The sequence below is a fragment of the Sprattus sprattus genome, assembly GCF_963457725.1.
Source record: "Sprattus sprattus genome assembly, chromosome: 6".
In the NCBI taxonomy this organism is placed as follows: Eukaryota; Metazoa; Chordata; class Actinopteri; order Clupeiformes; family Clupeidae; genus Sprattus; species Sprattus sprattus.
Genome location: NC_137925.1, coordinates 26,285,871 through 26,304,832, shown reverse-complemented (window position 1 = coordinate 26,304,832; position 18,962 = coordinate 26,285,871). Strand labels below are relative to the sequence as shown.

Here is an 18,962-nt window from a genome sequence, read left to right as displayed (position 1 = left end):
TAATGTTTGCAAGTTTAAGATCCTGATTGCCCTGATTATCTTTTCCTCATCTGCTGAACCACACCATTTCTTGACCATTATTGTGGTAAATAAGTTGAGGTATCTGATGTCTTGTTTAATTTTTTATGGGATTACATTTCACTGCCTTGTTATGATTATTTTCCTTGTTATTTTGTTCGTATTTAAGGATTATTTGAAAGATCAAATGAATACTGCACAGGTCTTATTTGCTCACCTCGTTTTAATACTGGCATTGCGATGTATCAGTAGAGAATTTAAAAATGTGTCAGTTTCCCTGGTGTTCTCAGCTATTGCTTGTAAACAGCACATTTAGCTGCAGGACATAAATAAGTACTTAACCATACACAATTTAAACTGAAGAACATAATTTTTTTTTTTCTCAGGTTTTGATGCCAGAGTATAATGAAAACATTAGGCGGCCAAATTCCAGAACACAGCTTGGTATTTGGTGACTGACTATACCAATGAATTTTTGGTCATGTTGAAGATGAATAATTCCAGTGAAGTACATTTGCTTGTTAGGATGTTTTATGATTCTGTTATTTATTCCATTGTGTGAGGTCACCTTATGTAACATACATTGTGATGAATAAAAAAATGAAATGTTTTGTAATATTTTTTGTTTTTGTAAAAGCCACAAATGACACTTCCATTTTTAACAAAACAAATCTTTATTAACGCTTGGAATTGTAGCAAAAACAGGTCATTCAGAGAACAAATACTTCAGTTGGCCCAATCCTGAAAACGAAAACAGTCACTAGCAATCTTCCAGACAGGCTGGTCGCTGTTAGGAGATGCTTGTGCCGTTAACAGGAAGTTTTGATTAAAATAGCGTTGCTTGTTTCCATCAAACTTCACCGAGCCTGCTGTTACAACCAGCAAAGTTGTCTGTCCCTGCGTTGCTTGCTCTGAAAATAAATAGAAATAGTAGAGCAAGGTAAAGTAAAGATAATCTAAATAAAACATCTTATATCTGTTAAAAACGTAAAAGTACAGTACTGTACTTGTTTGGACATACCTTCTTATTCAATGTTTTTTCTTTATTTTCTACATTGTACAGATTTCAAAACTAGGAAAGAACACATGGAATAATGATGTAAACTAACTAGCATATGTTTTGTATTTTCGATTCTTCAAAGTAGCCACCTTTTGCTTTCATGACAGCTTTGCACAGTCTTGGCATCAAAGCAAAAGGTGGCGACTTTGAAGAATCTAATATATAAAACTGACATAATCTGGTTTAACGCCTTAACGTTTACTACATAATTCCATATGTGTTCTTTCATAGTTTTGATGTCTTCAGTATTAATCTACAATGTAGAAAATAATAAAAAGAAAGAAGAACCATTGAATAAGAAGGTGTGTCTAAACTTTTGACTGGTACTGTATAAGGTCATCTAACTTCCAGATATTAAAGAACACATACCATGAACTGGTTGACAATCAAGTGTATGCACTTGAAATTCACTTGATGGAAGGGATTCAAAGAATTCTCCCAGTGCATCCTGTCCCGAAACAGCATTTCCATTCCAAACCAAGGTGGCTTTATCCAAGTATAGCCTTGTCAGGTGCTTTGTAATACAATATATGATGTAAGAGAGAGGTTAATGTAAATATTTTTGGTAAATATGATGAGAGAGAGAGAGATAAATGACTGTTGAGCATCATGATTACCCTTCTCTTTTTATCCATGCAGTCATAATAAATGTTGACAAATTCTTCGGAATATCTGCAGGACTGGTCAACGTGGGTTCTGAAGTCCTGTGTAGACATATTAAATTGAGATTACTGCCAGCTTACATAGAGGTACGCTATATCAGGTTAAGTTACAGCACAAGCTCTATTGTTAAGTATGTAACACTAACCAGAAAACCGTCAGCTACCACAACAGGTAACCGTGGATGCATTTCAAATTAAATACTTACAACTGTCGTAGCCATATCAAAATATAATGCCCCCCTCTGAAGTCACAAAATAGTTGTTTTTTGGATGCAGCTTTCTAGTTTACGTCCTTAACCAAGCTGACGGACGAGGACACCATTCTTCTCAAGCTGGACAAGGCTAGCTAGCAACTCTGTTCCTCGGCCGACTCCACCAGCTATTATGACAGAGGACATTAAAAAAATCTTGTATTAGTTTAAAATATAATTTTACCCGTGTCTTACATGTAAACAGAATAAAAGACATCACCCTGCCTGTGAGATAAAGTAACAGCAACTCACAAGCAGAGAAACACACCACACTCCACTTGAAACCTTCTGTGCAACACCGTTTCTTCCCTCTACGTGACCAAGTCTACTAAATAGTTCCGCTTTACAAGTCAATGTAGGAGACCGACGTTTGTTTTCTTAATAATGTTTATCTGAAAGCAATTATTGTGTTATTATTCATAAAGGTTATTGTACAAACAACATAAAACAGACATTAAATAAACCTAAATACAAAATCTTGTTTTGAATTTGTTTGGCACCGGATATGACGTCACATTCCAACCATTGTTTCTTCCGACGAGGTTCGTCTCAGCAAGTCACTTAGCTCAGATAGCTAGCCAGCCTTCCTTGGTCGTCATTTACACCTGATGTTGCTATAATACAAGAGAAACTCTGGTCATGGAAGGTTCTGTGTCTAACTTAGAAGTCTGCAATTTTGCCTTTACTGGCAAGTTTGAAGAATTTAAAAAATGCATTCTTTCCGATAAATCATTGGCTTCTAAAACGGATCAGGTAACGTAAACAGATAACGTAGCTTAATATTACGTTAGGTAGTCCAGCTTTACAAGCTAGCACGCTGTGTAGAAACAACAGCAAGCCAGCCTCTGTCCTGATATCTGGCGGTATATTGTGTGGCATAAATGTTACATGCAGTCGCACAATTAACTGATTTAAGTTGCATATTATTTTGTCCACTCTTAGGATGAGAGAACTGCTTTGCATTGGGCCTGTTCCGCTGGTCACACAAACATTGTATCATTTCTGTTGGACCTTGGTGTTGAAGTGAACATACAAGATGATGTGAGTCCTCATGATGAACGCCTTTGCATATTCACATTATTACTAAAAATTAAGTTGATTAAAGAAGGAGACATTTGTATGTGTTCAGAGAGAGATGGGTTTTTTAGGACAGTAGTGTAGTATGAGTTTGATGGTATTGTAATATTTGGGTCAGGTGGTTTGGGTTGTATTGTCAAATTGTGTTTGTTTTTCTTTAGACTTGCTGGACTCCCCTTCACATTGCAGCTTCAGCTGGCAGAGAAGAAATTGTGCAATTTCTGATTTCCAAGGGGGCTCAACTGAATTGTGTCAACCAGAATGGCTGTACACCCCTGCATTATGCAGCCTCAAAGAATAGATACGAAGTATGTTTGTATGTTTTATCCTATTAATTCCGACATATCTAACACTTACAGCGTAACTTGCATGTAACCTGTTGCATTATTTATTTATAAGGGAAACATTGGGACTTTTTTAACCTGGGCTTTATTTTCCCATCTTTTTAGGTCAAAATTTGACTAGCGACAAAAAGCGGAAAACGGCTATACAATGTAATGTAGTAAGCATCTGCGTCAAAGTAAACCACTTGTTTTTACCACTGACCGGCTCATAAGCTTATAAGTGTGTGACTACATAAAAGGATCCATAAAATAGTTAGACCTGTGTTTGTTTACCTCAGTAAATGTAAAGAAACTAGAAAATTACTGTTTCTACAGTTTTGTGTAGTTTAAGTGTCTGTTTCTACAGAAACAGAAAGTTAAGGTACAGAAACTGTCCTTTTCTACACTTTCTTTATAGGCATAGAGGGAAGACACAGGTCCATCTCTGTAGGGACCCTTACATGTAGTCAGGCACATAGTAGGTATATGTTCCTGTCAATGGCAGTAAAAAGTGGGTTAGTTTGACACAAATTCATACCCTGTAGGATTACATTGTATAGCCGTTTGGTTTTGCAGTTGCCACTTATCGTGTTCTAACTCAATACTAGACCAATTTAGATCTTTTTGGTCCCTAGTAAGAAATAGGACCCAAAAGATTCACATAGCCATTAATCCAAATTATTTGTCCTTATTATGTACAGTAACATTAAGGCTATGGTTCAAGTTGTGTGTGCCTTTTGTTTTATTTGTCAATAGATAGCGCTCCTTTTACTGGAAAATGGTGCAGACCCCAATGTCTCAGATAAACTGGAATCCACTCCATTACACAGAGCTTCAGCTAAAGGAAACGTACGTCTGATTCAGCTTCTGCTGGCACAAAGTGCTTCTACAAACATCCAAGATTCGGAAGGAAACACAGCCTTGTAAGTATCATGTCACACATATATGGGCCATTCTACCGAATTGATGCAAAGTCATGTCGGATATATTTTGGTTTATTCCCAAAACTTTGTCCGTATGTATATTGTACCATATCTAAAGTACACATATCTAGTAAAAGAACAGTCAAGTTTTATATTGTATTTTCAGAATGTGTCGGAATGTTTTTCCTCTTCCAAAAATTGTCACTCCAGAAACATCACATTTACTATAGTAAAAAAGTATTATTATTGACCTGTTCAGATTGTGTTTCCTTCCCTTTTCTAAAGTGTATTTTTACAAATATTTCTTGAAGGTTTTCACAATGAAATCCATAGAAATGAATTTTTTACCAAATTTTCAAGTTCAATTTATCTGTTTCGGTAGTGACTGCACTGTTTCGGTAGTGACTGCACTGTTGGATGGATGTTCATTTTTCTCCCAAAATCATCCAAAAGGTGCTCTGGGCCGCCCTTTAGTCCACACAACACATTTATTTAAAAATTATGGGATTGAACTACTTACCATTTCATTTTGTCACTACCCAAATCATCTGGTCACTACCATATGTTTCGGTAGTGACTGTTTCGGTAGTGACAATTCTAGCTAACTTTAAGCATAAATAAAGAATTCTAGCAAGCACATGGCTTTCAAACACATCTTTGAAGAGGTGAACACACATACAAACATAAGATTTTCCATGAAACCCCAAAAGGTTTACTTAATTGAAGAAAACATGCGTTTCGGTAGTGACAATTCTTAAGGTTACACGTCGATTTTCAGACTTTGGAACACATTTATATAAAAACTATGGGATTTAGCTACTTACCATTCAACCATGAGGGACAGAGATGCAGTGTCACTGCATGGTCAAAAATGCAGAGTCGTGGCTAAAACACAGGCTCAGCCAATTGACTAAAACTCTTGTGTTTCGGTAGTGACATGAAAACTAGGGACATGATTTTTTGAGTATAGTAAATTGATTTCAAAATTAAACCCACAATAAATCTAAATATTCCAAGTTCTGTTTCAACCCAATCATAAAGATCTTTGAAATTAAATCATTGAAAAAAATCTAAAAAAAATTAAAAGTGTTATTTAAAGGCATTGAAATTTAGATGTCAGGGTTGGGGACAGCTACTTCCCAATAGAAAGTACCCTATAAATGATGATTTTGTATACATTTAGCTTATCACTATCTCATGTAATGCATTGGGTTTATATAGACCATAACATGTTCTAATTAAATATCTATGCCTAGATACCTAATTGTTTTGTAAATAGTTTTTATTGTTGAGGGACTGCATATTACACGAATTCGGTAGAATGGCCCATATATGAGTTGAGCTGAACTGATATGGCATGTCTTTTAAATTGCCTGGAACTTTCTTGGTTTTAAAATTCTCAATGTACTTTCAGGCACTTGGCTTGTGATGAAGAAAGGGTAGAGGCTGCAAAACTGCTTGTGGAACATGGAGCCAGCATCTACATTGAGAATAAGGAGGAGAAGACCCCGTTGCAAGTTGCCAAAGGAAGCCTAGGGGCTCTGCTCAAGAGGATAGTGGAGGGATGATTATTATATCCTACCCAGCTGATGGAAAAACTTTGGCAGTAACCATATACAGCCATATCTTTAGCTGTCTAGAGAGGGATGAAATCACCATACGTTGCCATATGAGTGCTTAACAGTCAAGCAAAAAACGTGATCTAAATTCTGTAGCTTGAACTACACAAAGATGTCAACAAGGAAGTGTTTTGGCTCCAGATGTTCAGTTTTTTTTGGTTGTTGGAAAAGGTCCAATATAAAAGCTTGCACTTATTTTGAATAGAGTTTACTTGAATCAGATTATTAATTTAGTTTTTGTGCATTGCGTAAAAAAAATTGTTTTTGTTTGATGTAAATGTTAACTATAGGTCTGTTTTACAACCTAGATGTTGTCTCTTGGATACATTTCAAGACACTCATATAAAGTATGTATGTGCTCGTTTGATGAAACATTTTACTTGCTTTGACCAAAATGTATATAAAAACAATAAAATTTGAATTCATAGAGATGAGTGGGTGCATGTTGGAGGAATAGAAGAGGGATGTATGTACAGCCGCGGAAAAAATTAAGAGACCACTTCAAAATTATCAGTTTCTCTGGTTTTACTATTTATTGGTATGTGTTAAAGTAAAATGTACATTTTTGTTTTATTCTATAACCTACTGGCAACATTCCTACCAAATTTCAAATCAAAATATTGTCATTTAGATAATTTATTTGCAGAAAAATTACAATTGGTCAAAATAGCAAAAAAAGATGCAGTGTCTTCAGATCTCGAATAATGCAAAGAAAACAAGCTCATGTTCATTTTTAAACTACACAATTCTAATGCTTTAATTTAGGAAGAGTTCAGAAATCAATATTTGGTGGAATAACCTTGATTTAAAATCACAACTTTCATGTGTCTTGGCATGCTCTCCACCAGTCTTTCACATTGCCGTTGGGTGACTTTATGCTACTCCTGGCGCAAGAATTCAAGCAGCTCGGCTTCTTTTCATGGCTTGTGTGACCATCCATCTTCCTCTTGATCACATTTCAGAGGTTTTTTATGGGATTCAGGTCTCGAAATTGGGCTGGCCATGACAGGGTCCTGATCTGGTGGTACTCCATCCACACCTTTACTGGCCTGGCTGTGTGGCATGGAGCATTGCCCTGCTGGAAAAAACACTTCTCAGAGTTTGGGAACATTGTCAGAGCAAAAGTAAGCAAGTTTTTCTTCCGGGACAACGTTGTACTTTGCCTGGCTGAGGTTTGTAAAAGACCATAAGGATTGAACCAAAGCGGACTGGAGGTCATCTTCTAAGTTCATCTTCTCTGAGTCCAATTTTCAGCTTTGCCCAACACATGGTCGTCTGATGGTTAGACGGAGACTTGGAGAGGCCTACAAGCCACAGAGTCTTGCAATAGGACTCATCAGAGAAGACGAACTTAGAAGACCCTCCAGTCCGCTGGACAAAATGTACATTTTACTTTAACACATACCAATAAATAGTAAAACCAGAGAAACTGATAATTTTGAAGTGGTCTCTTAATTTTTTCCGCGGCTGTATAAACACAGCGGGTAAAATAAGTATTGAACACGCCACCATTTTTCTCAGTAAATATATTTCCAAAGGTGCTAATGACATGACATTTTCAACAGATGTTGGTAACAACCCAAGTCATCTATACAAAGATCCCAAAACAAATACATTACGAAATTAAGTTATGTGAAATAATACAGGGAAAAAGTATTGAACACATGAAGAAAGGGAGGTGCAAAAAGGCATGGGAAGCCAGGAAAACAGCTGAAATCTTTCAGTAATTTGAAAGCAATCCGACCCCTTGTCAGTGCAAATTAATATCCCAACTGATGGCCTATAAAAAGGTGTCTCATTACCAAGGTGTCACACAAGAAACATCTCATGATGGGTAAAAGCAAAGCGCTCTCTCAAGACCTTCGCAACCTTATTGTTGCAAAATATACTTATGGCATTGGTTACAGACGCATTTCTAAACTTGTGAATATTCCAGCGACCCCTGTTGGGGCCATAATCCGGAAGTGGAAAGAACATAATTTCACCATAAACTGGCCACAACCTGGTGCTCCTCGCAAGTTTTCTGACAGGAGTGAAAAGAATTATCAGAAGAGTTGTCCTAAAGCCAAGGACCCTCGTGGAGAGCTTCAGAAAGACCTGGAATTTGCAGGTACAGTTGTTTAAAAAAAAACAATAAGTAATGCACTCAACCGCCATGGCCTGTATGCAAGCTCACCACATACAGCCGCGGAAAAAATTAAGAGACCACTTTGAAAAAAGTATCAGTTTTTCTTTTTTTACTATTTATTGGTATGTGTTTGAGTAAAATTAACACTTTTGTTTCATTCTATAAACTACTGACAACATTTCTACTGAATTTCAAATAAAAATACTGTCATTTAGAGCATTTTTTGCAGAAAAATGACAATTGGTCAAAATAACAAAAAAGACGCGGTTTTTCCAGATATTGATTTCTGATCTCTTCCAAAGTTAAAGCATTAGTATTGTGTAGTTTAAGAATCTATATGAACTTGTTTTCTTTGCATTATTCGAGATCTGAAAACATTTCATTTATTTTGCTATTTTGACCAATTGTCATTTTTCTGCAAATAAATGCTCTTAATGACAATGTTTTTATTTTAAATTTGGTAGAAATGTTGTCAGTAATTTATAGAATAAAACTTAAATGTTAACTTTACTTTAACTCATACCACTAAATAGTAAAACCAGAGAAACTGATCATTTTTAAGTGGTCTCTTAATTTTTTTTCAAGAGCTGGGTGTGAATGCTATAATGCCTTGAATCAAAAGCACCTTACAGCTTAAAGGACACCATAAACTCAAACTTGTAGCTTTAAAAGATCGTAAGCAAAGAAAATTAGTAGAAGCAAAGACCTTCCTGCAACATCAGTTTGAGCTATGTGAGCAAATCATGAACACAACAACGTTCGCTTGTTTGCACACCACACATCTATTTGTAGTTATTGATTGTTGTCATGTAGATAATAGTTTTCATTCTTCCACACTCTGGACATGGCTTCCTTCCACTTCCGTTTGGTCATCTTCTTCAATGAACCTTCAATTAATTCAGGGCAGAAAATGTATTTATGTACCGTGTCTTTATCATTGATGGCTTCTGAATATCTCCCTCTGTTGTTAACGGCAAACCACTTCATTGTTGACCATGCACTGTTCAGTGGGTTAAGATGTGCGCATTGGAAAGGCAGTTGGAGGAGTTCGTGTCCGTGTTCTTGAGCCACTTTAGGACAACAGCGCATAGGCAACAAGTTGACTGGTGACGATGTAGGCTGGTGACATGAACTTGAAGAGGGGTAACGACGCGGCGTTCTCCAGCTTTGTGGATCGACAACAATAGCACATTTCCCGTAATAGTCTGTTAAGGTGGAACAAAACTCTTGAAAAATATCCTCAGATGGTTCTAGACTACTGGAGTTTAAATGAAACAATATTTTGTAGTTCCAAGGAACCCATCCTTTTACGCCGCCTGCATGAATTATGCTCCAGGTGTGCTCTCTGGGCTGATCATGTCCCTTCGCCGAGGTTATGTCTCCTGTTATAAGGTACTCGGGAATTTCTGTCTCCCCAAGGTACACTGTATAGCAACCGTTGCTTTGAAGTTTCCGGATTTCCCTGATGAAATCAGTGCATTGAGGGCCATTATTGTTTTTTCTTTTCCACATGCGTTGCAGAAGGCGGTGTAGTCTTAAACGCATGTCTGAAGTTCGAACGACAGCAGATCGCCCACTGATTGTTCTGTAATTTCATAGTAATAGAATTCCGAACGGTCCGGCGTCATAGGTGCTGACAATAGTTTTGTTTGCTTAAAATGTGATAACTTTATGACAGCACATAGCCATATAGCTACAGTAGGTTAGAGATTATCGATAGAGATTGAGATGGGAAAGACCATGCAGGGATAGCTGAGATGAATTTCCTCTCATAGCTCGATAGAGCCTGTTCACATGTGAATGTATTGTTTTTCTCATTGGAGGGGACCTTATCTGGTAAATGATTATTGTGGTCCATTTCTCAGTTTCAGTTTCAGTTTGTTTATTTGATGAAGAGGGACAGTGTAAATAAACATTAAAATGTAAATGCACCCAATTATAGCCAAAAGGCTAGTTTCCATTGGCAGTCCCCCTGCCAGAATGAAAAAGGCTAAACAACTTTTAAAAAGGCATTAACGTACAGTACTGTGCAAAAGTTTTAGGCAGGTGTGAAAAAATGCTGTAAACTAAGAATGCTTTCAAAAATGGAAGTGTTAACAGTTTATTTTCATCAATTCTTCATAAATTAACAAAATGCAGTGAAGGAACAGAAGAAAATTCTAAATTAAATCAATATTTGGTGTGACCACCCTTTGCCTTCAAAATAGCATCAATTCTTCCAGATACACTTGCGCAGTTTTTGAAGGAACACGGCTGGTAAATTGTTCCAAACATCTTAGAGAACTAACCACAGATCTTCTGTGGATGTAGGCTTCCTAAAATTCTTCTGTCTCTTCATGTAAACCCAGACAGACTCAATGATGTAGAGATTAGGGCTCTGTGGGGGTCATACCATCACTTGCAGGACTTTCTGTTCTTCTTTAAGCTGAAGCTAGTTGTTAATGACATTGGCTGTATGTTTGGGGTTATGTTCCTGCTGCAGAATAAATTTGGTGCCAATCATACGCCTCCCTGATGGTATTGCATGATGGATTAGTATCTGCCTGTATTTCTGAGCATTGAGGACACCATTCATCCTGACCAAATCTCCAACTCCACTTGCAGAAATGCAGCCCCAAACTGGAAAGGAACCTCTACCATGCTTCACTGTTGCCTGCAGACTCTCATTATTGTACCTCTCTCCAGCCTCCAGCGAACAAACTGCCTTCTTCTACAGCCAAATATTTCTAATTTTGACTCATCAGTCCAGAGCACCTTCTGCCATGTTTCTGCACCCTAGTTTCTATGTTTACGTGCTTAGTTCAGTCACTTGGCCTTGTTTCCTTGTTGGGGTAGAGCTTTTTGGCTGCAACTCTTCCATGAAGACCACTTCTGGCCAGACTTCCCCGGACAGTAAATGTCTGTACCTGGGTACCACTGGTTTCTGCCAGTTCTGAGCAAGTTTCCTTGGCTGAACACTGCGTCTACGATCCTCAACGTCTTCTTCAAAAGAGCTGGAACTGCACATTTTGAAACCCCTGTCTGCTTTGAAATCTTTGTCTGGGAGAGACCCTGCTGATGCAGTATAACTACGTTGTGTCTTGTTGCTGTGCTCAGTCTTACCATGTAAATGGATAAAAAATAAACATTTATTGTTTACATTTTTCAAAGCATTCTTAGTTCATAGCATTTTTTCACACCTGCCTAAAACTTTTGCACAGTACTGTATATCAAACATAAGAAAAAAAAAATCTAAAATAAAATAAAATAAGATAAAATAAAATCCCAATATACAAGTTCTACTGCTTAAGATGCCTAAAGTTGCCTAAAATGTTTGCATATTTTTCTTACATGTTTTTAAAAAGTAGGCTAAGTTGAGTATCAATCAAGGTGCCAAGATATTTGTATTCCTTCACAATCTTGATTCTTTGATCAGAAATAAACATGTTAGTCTGATGATCTGGTGTTGTGATAAACATCTATAATGTGTTAACAGAGGCCATTGAACATTTTGGTTCATTTACTGGAATTGGTCAGTAGAGTGTGTACAGTTTTTAATTTAACTTAAATAATTAAAGTAAAGTTCAATAATGTACCACTAAAGAGTCAAGCCAAACACAACAACAATTATCAAAAGATTCTCAATATTTTGTTTTAAGATCTAACCTCTTGTTCCTATTTCCCACATTCATGTACTTTAGAGCTTGCTTTTTAACAGAAAGCAGGCATAGTCGACGTATGCCTATGTATCATTTGCAGAAGTGGGACCAGAAACAGATCCTGATGGGTACCCACTTGCCACTGGAATTGTGTGGGTGTCAATTGACATACTTTCCATACGTCACATCTGGAAGTGGTCATAGCTGATGGTGTTTCTTCCTGACTTCACCCAGTGGTGTAGTCCAGGGTTTACGCAGGTATACGGGTATCAGTCAGCATTGAGTATACCCACTTCTCAAAACAGGGCGTTTATCCTGTGCTGTATGGGCTGCTTAAAAAATAAATAAGAGTATACCCACTTCTCCAGGGACCACTACACCACTGACTTCACCACTAACTCCTGTGGCTACATCCCAAAATGTGGGGTTGACACCTTGGCCATTTTCACATCTTGTTTTTTTTTTTTTTACTGTAGAAGTACAGAATGATTGTCTATACAAGCAGAATTACTTAAACAATTATCAAACAGACTTTTAATATCTATCTATATGTGAACACCCAGAGGTCTTGTTGGTTTTCAAGGCTTTCTAATATTAAAGGTATGGTATGCGCTATTATGAATAGTTAGTGTTTATAACATCCTTTAAGTAATTTTGATTGCATATGGTAATGTGAAAGACAGATAAGCATAAACCCACTGTTGTACGCACTAGCTGCCCAGGCTATTCGCTAGTGCTATGATCTGGGTCTAAACATTTATAGCTTTGAGCACAATGTCACCATTTATCAAAACAAATGACCAGTTAGAAGGCTATCTATCTTTTTTAGTGCACGCTGGGCGTTTTTTTTTTTTTGCAAGGCAAGTCTGATAGTTTAGTTTAGTTAGTTCAGCACTATGGCAAGAGAACAACACAAACAAATCAGTCAGTCCAGTCAAGACCAGTTATCCTGTCACATGCAATGATCACATTCACAGTCGCTATTGGGAGATACCTGGTTATCTGTGTCTGAAAGAACCCGTGATGTAATCTTATGTTAACAGACCTTACACAGAGGCCTTTCTTCTTGGGGCAGTAAGGTGATAAGGCATTACACAGAAGAGAGCAACCCAACACATTTAGGAATGAAATGATTAACTAGTGCATGAATTACATAATCAGTATCAGAGTGTTGTGGATTAATACATTGAATATTTATTCAAGGATAAAACATCACATCTGATTGTATCGGATTATGGTATATTCAAGATACAATTTTGGCAAAGCTCTAGATGTATAAAGTTTTTTCCTGAGATAGTGAAATCCACAGCTTCTTTACCTTCACTAAAGGAAGTCGTAGAATACTATAGCTTGCATGAGAACAACATATCTTACGTACCTCTGCCTTTGCTAAGATATTAGGATAATTTGTCAAAACAACAGCAACAAAACTAAAATACAGGCGCTGGACTAGTGAAGGGTTGCCTCTGCAGATACCTATTCCACAAAGATTGAGCTAAGAACAGTTTTAACATTTGAACGATGTGTATAGGCCTGAGGTATTGTGTAGCCAGTTACATTTGGTTCCAGCAACATTTCAAAAGTTGCAGAAATTTGAAGAACATCGATAATATATTTTGTGATAAGATGGTATTATTACACTGTAAACCTGAACAAGTTCAAAGTACTTCAAACTTTTGATGTAACTGATTACATCATAAAAAAAAATAAAAAAAAAAGTAAACTTAACTTTAAAAGTATGCATCGGCTATACTGATTTATTTTGTTATCATTTTCATAATTTTTAAGTTCTCTGAACTCATATTATTCCAAAATCGTCCAGGATTTTGCTCTGTCGGATATTTGTGTTTCTCTGGGTCTTTCACAAAGTAGTTATTTCGCCCTTACAAGTTTTTGAAAGGGTATCTCCCTTAGGTTCCGACTTCTTGCGCAAGCTCTTACTGTAGAGAGAACTGTCATTGGTTGACCGCCTTCCCAGTGTTGCCAGATGTACATTTACATTTACATCTGTGATGTAGCAGATCCAAGCAGATCCAAAGCGATTTAAAAGGAATTTTGCATTTTTAGATCAGGAGCAGTTTAGGGGTTCGCACTTGTACACTTGGTAAGGAGGAGTGGAGAATCGAACTAGCAACCTTCTAAACTCTGGATTACTAAACAACTCCTCTACCTTAAGTCTGCTGTCTCTGTCTATCATCACAAGGTCTCTGCAACGGTCCTCTCAACAACGTTGATGACATCAGATACTAAAAAAATATGAGTTGTCAGGCAATGTTTACTTAAACAAAAACATTCCAATACAATTAAAACGTCTTCACTTGCTCAGAAAACTAATACATTTAAAGTTGGGTCAACTAAATACCAGGTTTTAAGTACTGAATACATAATGTTAATGAGTTAGTAGAACTGTTTGGGTTTACAGTGTATACATATGGGCTATTTCAAGTTCAAGTTCATGTGCTTTATTTGTCAGATACATGAACATAGTGAAATGTTATAAAGGGTCAACGCTCCACACTGTGCAAAAAGGAGAAATTAAATAAAGGAAAGAAAATCTAAATTTGAGATCAACAGTCTCACTGCCTTTAGGTAAAAACTCATCAGGCAGCAGGGTGAAGAGGCTGGCATTGGGGTGTGAGTCAACCCTCATGATGTGTCTTGCATTTAAGGTTTCATGTATGTTATATCTCTTTTTTTGGTTTAAATGGTCATAGATTCTCACAATATCGACGTAGGCCTATGTATCATTTTGCAGAAGTGGGACCAGAAAAAATCCTGATGGGCACCCACTTCCCACTGCGTGGGTGTCAATGGACATACTTTCAATACGTCACATCCGGAAGAGGTCGCTGGCCTGTCATAGCTGAAGGTGGACCTAGATCGTTTGGTATAGAGGACATTACAACACAGATTATATTCGTTTGTCTGCGTATTTTACAGATTTTAATCTCAAGAAAACCTGTTAAGGTAAGGGTTGTGGCCCTCTAATTTACCACGCTATTCAAGATGCTATGATGGCCAATGCTATCTGATTAACGTTAACGTTAACGTTAGATCCTGAAAGTAGGAGACGGTCAAAGTGCAAAACGACGAATCTGGCAAACAATTCCTGGTTTATTTTACAGGTATGTAACATTGGTTATCTGCTACACTAAGATTAAATTACGCATTGGTTTCATGCTATAAAGTTGCATTAGCTTCTAAGGAAAGGATAACCTTAGACCAAGGAATAGTTATTTAGCTAACGTTAGCTAGTCCCAATGGCAGGAGGCAACAATTGAGACACCCATCTGAGTTGTTCTGTCCCGAGTCACTTTGTTTTTCTACTGGTGAGGGCAGATATTTGTACTGTGTGTGGGGCAAATTCACGCAGTTTGCAGACCATAAGTTCTTCAAACACGAGCAACCATGGGCTAATGCGACAACTATTGTGAAAAATCCCGAATGTACTCTTTTGTGCTGTAGCTAAAGGTAGAGCTACTGCAATGTGTCAAATGGTAGTGTCACTTTCATTTCACAACGAAAATCGTTACGATTGCAACGTTAAACCAGACAAACATTCAGAATTGGACGTGATATTACTACTGTAACACGGCTACGTCTGGGGGCCGAGTGTTTCATGTTTGTGTATACGTCAAACTCTCATAAACCGACCCGTAAACTATTCTATTATATTCGCTTGTTTACGCTTGTAGGATAGCTACAGTCAAAACAGACCATCACTCTGAATAGAGTACATTGGAAACATACTCAATCATATGTTATGGGTAGGGAAGTTCAAACACGACCAGTGATCCACACCTTTATCAAGGGTGGGCCATTAAAACGGGTTCGTTGACATTCCAAGAATTATGTAAACTTTAATCTTCATTATTTCCAATCTTGTAATATTTTACAGGGGTGAACACTTGCAAATGCATTGCTAAAGATGAGTAATTAATGCTTATTAATTCCATATGGATGATTTATTCGAATTTGTTGAAGGTTGCCACATTCCCTCTGACTGGCAGCATAAACTTGCAATATGATAAGCATTGTGCTCCACCTGCAGTACACATGTAGAAGGCAAGGCACACATGTGACTGGGGATAGCTCTTAAAGGGACCATGTAGAGTATAATTCAATGAAGCAAGAACGATGTCTAATTCATTCTCTGTGCAGACTTTTGGACACAAAACTTTGAAACATGATGGGAAATTTGAATAAGATATTAATACTTTTTTGGAAAGATAATACCATTTAAACAGCTGTCGCATAGGTGCAATTTTTTTACTGGCTATTGATTGAGTGAACTCTGTTTTTGAATAGAAACTTGACCACATCTGTTGAACTATGGCTGGAAACAATGGTGAGCTACAGGCAGATGACGGAATGGACTGGTCCACAATCAGTGCACGTGTGAACTCATTCCGCCACTTCCCCCGTGCTAAGGAAGTATCTGCAGAGCGCTTGGCCAGGGCTGGCTTCTACTTCACTGGGGAATCAGACCGAGTGCGCTGCTTCAGTTGTCAGCAAACAGTGGAGAACTGGAGCAGTGCCGACACGCCTGTCAACCGCCACCTGCAGGCATCGCCTGCCTGCAAATTCCTCAGCTGCGTGCACCGCACCGGCAACATCGTCTTTGCCCCCCTGAGCAACGGCTCCGTGTACGACGAGGCGGCCGAGGCCATGGAGTTCAGCTTGCGCACCGGTGAGGTGGTGGACGAGTCCACGTACCCCATGGCTCCCCACATGTGTGAGGAGGATGCACGCATCAGAAGCTTCGGCAGCTTGTGGCCTGCGTCTGCCCCGGTTCGCCCACGGCAGCTGGCCCAGGCCGGGCTGTACTATCTTGGGGAGGCTGACCGGGTACAGTGCTTCTGCTGCGGAGGCATGCTGGCTGGCTGGGAGCCTGGGGATGAACCTTGGAGCGAACACTCTCGGCACTTCCCCAACTGCTTCTTTATCCTGGGCCATGATGTCGGCAATGTCCCATCCACACAGTCTCCAGAGAGCGATGGCCCACGGGTCCCTATGGCGTCCTTTGAGGAACGACTTGAGAGTTTTGCTGGAAGGCAGCATCCTGTGGATCATGAGAGGCTGGCCAGAGCAGGGTTTTACAGCTCAGGTATACTGAAGCTGAGCCACAATACCACAAAAAGATGTCTTTTAATATCAGACTACATTATTTAATAACTGCAGTGCAATGTGATTTGTTATTAAGTCTTTAACATAGGAGTTGTGGATGTGTGCAGATGTAACATGAGGTTGCGATAATAACATATTTTCTATACTGAGTATTGTAGTGTACTAAATTAAAGTCAATTATTCACCCAGGTGCGTCAGACCATGTGAAATGTTTCCGGTGTGGGGGTGGTCTCAAAAACTGGCAACCAGAGGAAGATCCTTGGGAGCAGCATGCCAAGTACTACCCCGGGTAATCCTGTTCTTTCCCACCATTGCAAAATATGTTCATCTTCATCTGTATTGCATTGCTAGTGAACTAGGGTCTTATTGTAAGCAACTCTTTCAAATGTTTTTGAGGAAATTGACCTAATGTTTTGAATGTATTTATTGTTTTGGGAACAAACAGGTGCAGTTTTCTTCTATCAGAAAAGGGGCACCAGTTTGTTAACATTGTACAGCTTCAAAACCCGATTGGGAGCAATTCAGTAAGTTGTTCATTTACATATGAAATTTCTTCTTTTAATAGTAGACAGCTACAAATTCTTCTTTTAATAGTTCTGTTAGTTCCAATGTTTTCACCTCCCTTGTTTACAGGCTTCAAGTCATCATCAGAATGGATTTTCAAAGAAAGAGAAAGGTAAATACCACATTCTCAAGCATTGCAAGTGCAAAGAATCTGCAAAAGTCTCCTGAAATAAAATAAAGAAACGAAAGGCCTGCTACAATAGTCAGTTTGCTCTTTTCATTTCTTAGTGACCAACATCATGCAATCTGAGATTGCCCAAAAAGCAGTTGAGATGGGGTTTGACCCAATCAAGGTAGAGAGGGGCATTCTGGAGAAGATGCGCCGGTCTGGAGAGGGGTACTCCAGCATTGAGAATCTTCTACAGGATATCCTCAGCAGCTCGGCTGAGATTGACCCTGAGAACTCCCACGGAAATGATGGTAGGTCTAGCACTGTGTCCATGTTGCCTCCTTGTGTACTCTTTAGATGTGTATATATAACTTGTTAAACTTTTAATTACCCTCTGGCTTTGTGTAGCATCTGTGAGATGCCCCCCTCCCTATTATTATTGTGTGTCTGTGTGTGTGTGTGTGTGAGTGTGTGTGTGTATTTACGTATAATTGTGATTTCCATGTGATTTCAGATGAGAATCCTTTGGAGAAGTTGGAAAAGCTCCAGAGGGAAAAACAGTGTAAAGTGTGCATGGACAGTGACGCCTGCATGGTATTCATACCCTGTGGACACTTGGCCACCTGCCAGAGCTGTTCAGATTCCCTTGACAAATGTCCCATCTGTTGTGCGAAAATCATACAAAGAATTAAGACTTACATCTCCTAAGTGTTTACATTTAGGGGTTGAAATTGAAGTGCTGCTTTTTTGTTTTTTATATATATATAAAACTAATCATTCCCCGGAGTGTGTATATAGATTTTATTTAAGTACATTTGTATATGTAGACAAGGGAAATGTTCATCAAGATTATCTTTTTCTATCCCAGAGTAATAATGTACAGATGTATAATAAACCTGTGTTTGATTACACAGTAAGTAAAGAAATAGAAATACTTTTGTTTGTGAAACATACACTCAGAAACACATTTGAGTTATACTTTGCGTAGGACGCTTTATAGATACATCCTGTAAAGTGTGCCTTACTCAAACTCACCTTTCTCTGATCAGTTTGCTATTTTTTTCGTTACTTAATTTATAATTTTTTGATTTACAACCTGGGTCCACATCTTGCCTGGGGACTTTCAGGCATTTAAGCAAACATAATGTCATCTGCTTGACCGAAAAGGCTCAATCTTTTGATAACCTGTTTTGACATTCTTCCTATGCAAGTGTGGCTTTATGCACTTTACGATCATGTTTAATAAATTGTTGTAATGTATTGTTTGTTTTGTCATTTGTTCTATAAGTTTCTTAATTTTTTTAATGCATACATTAAACAATATAGAACACAGCGTTGTTTCTGACAGCGCAAAACAGTTGTCATCGCTCCGACGACGCTCCTTCTGTCCAGCAGATGGCAGGTCTGCATCATGGGTTCGTCTCAGTCATCGAAACAACAAACCCAACAGAGTAAGCGGGTTG

The 18,962-nt window shown here is 38.2% G+C and overlaps 4 protein-coding genes across 4 annotated transcripts; 2 read left to right on the top strand and 2 right to left on the bottom strand.

The window, feature by feature from the left end:
- Window positions 1-668: 668 nt before the first annotated feature.
- nxt2 (nuclear transport factor 2-like export factor 2) lies at window positions 669-2,286 on the bottom strand. Its single transcript, XM_080841055.1, has 5 exons — window positions 2,244-2,286; window positions 1,947-2,119; window positions 1,696-1,782; window positions 1,448-1,592; window positions 669-929 (listed from the first exon to the last, which is right to left on the bottom strand). Exons 2-5 carry the CDS (start codon window positions 1,959-1,961, stop codon window positions 745-747), a joined length of 432 nt encoding a protein of 143 aa, XP_080697181.1. The 5' UTR covers window positions 1,962-2,119; window positions 2,244-2,286; the 3' UTR covers window positions 669-744.
- Window positions 2,287-2,574: 288 nt separating this feature from the next.
- Window positions 2,575-6,318, top strand: psmd10 (proteasome 26S subunit, non-ATPase 10). Its single transcript, XM_080840360.1, has 5 exons — window positions 2,575-2,744; window positions 2,934-3,032; window positions 3,230-3,376; window positions 4,148-4,314; window positions 5,729-6,318. The coding sequence occupies exons 1-5, from the start codon at window positions 2,631-2,633 to the stop codon at window positions 5,880-5,882; spliced, it is 681 nt and encodes a 226-aa protein (XP_080696486.1). The 5' UTR covers window positions 2,575-2,630; the 3' UTR covers window positions 5,883-6,318.
- Window positions 6,319-8,853: 2,535 nt separating this feature from the next.
- On the bottom strand, window positions 8,854-9,606 carry LOC308366645 (uncharacterized protein C21orf140 homolog; the record flags this gene model as incomplete). Its single annotated transcript, XM_080840372.1, has 1 exon — window positions 8,854-9,606. The coding sequence occupies one exon, from the start codon at window positions 9,604-9,606 to the stop codon at window positions 8,854-8,856; it is 753 nt and encodes a 250-aa protein (XP_080696498.1).
- Window positions 9,607-14,608: 5,002 nt separating this feature from the next.
- On the top strand, window positions 14,609-18,697 carry xiap (X-linked inhibitor of apoptosis). Its single transcript, XM_080841256.1, has 7 exons — window positions 14,609-14,824; window positions 16,008-16,806; window positions 17,016-17,115; window positions 17,272-17,350; window positions 17,460-17,502; window positions 17,619-17,810; window positions 18,014-18,697. Exons 2-7 carry the CDS (start codon window positions 16,032-16,034, stop codon window positions 18,205-18,207), a joined length of 1,383 nt encoding a protein of 460 aa, XP_080697382.1. The 5' UTR covers window positions 14,609-14,824; window positions 16,008-16,031; the 3' UTR covers window positions 18,208-18,697.
- The last annotated feature ends 265 nt before the right edge of the window (window positions 18,698-18,962 follow it).

Coding starts and splice junctions, on each gene's coding strand:
- xiap (XM_080841256.1), top strand. CDS start 16,032: ATGGCTGGAAACAATGGTGAGCTACAGGCAGATGACGGAATGGACTGG. Junction 17,351..17,459: donor ACCCGATTGGGAGCAATTCA/GTAAGTTGTTCA, acceptor CCTTGTTTACAG/GCTTCAAGTCATCATCAGAA. Junction 17,503..17,618: donor ATTTTCAAAGAAAGAGAAAG/GTAAATACCACA, acceptor TTCATTTCTTAG/TGACCAACATCATGCAATCT.
- psmd10 (XM_080840360.1), top strand. CDS start 2,631: ATGGAAGGTTCTGTGTCTAACTTAGAAGTCTGCAATTTTGCCTTTACT. Junction 3,377..4,147: donor CCTCAAAGAATAGATACGAA/GTATGTTTGTAT, acceptor ATTTGTCAATAG/ATAGCGCTCCTTTTACTGGA. Junction 4,315..5,728: donor TCGGAAGGAAACACAGCCTT/GTAAGTATCATG, acceptor ATGTACTTTCAG/GCACTTGGCTTGTGATGAAG.
- nxt2 (XM_080841055.1), bottom strand. Junction 1,593..1,695: donor GCATGGATAAAAAGAGAAGG/GTAATCATGATG, acceptor TGTATTACAAAG/CACCTGACAAGGCTATACTT. Junction 930..1,447: donor TGATTGTCAACCAGTTCATG/GTATGTGTTCTT, acceptor ATTTATTTTCAG/AGCAAGCAACGCAGGGACAG.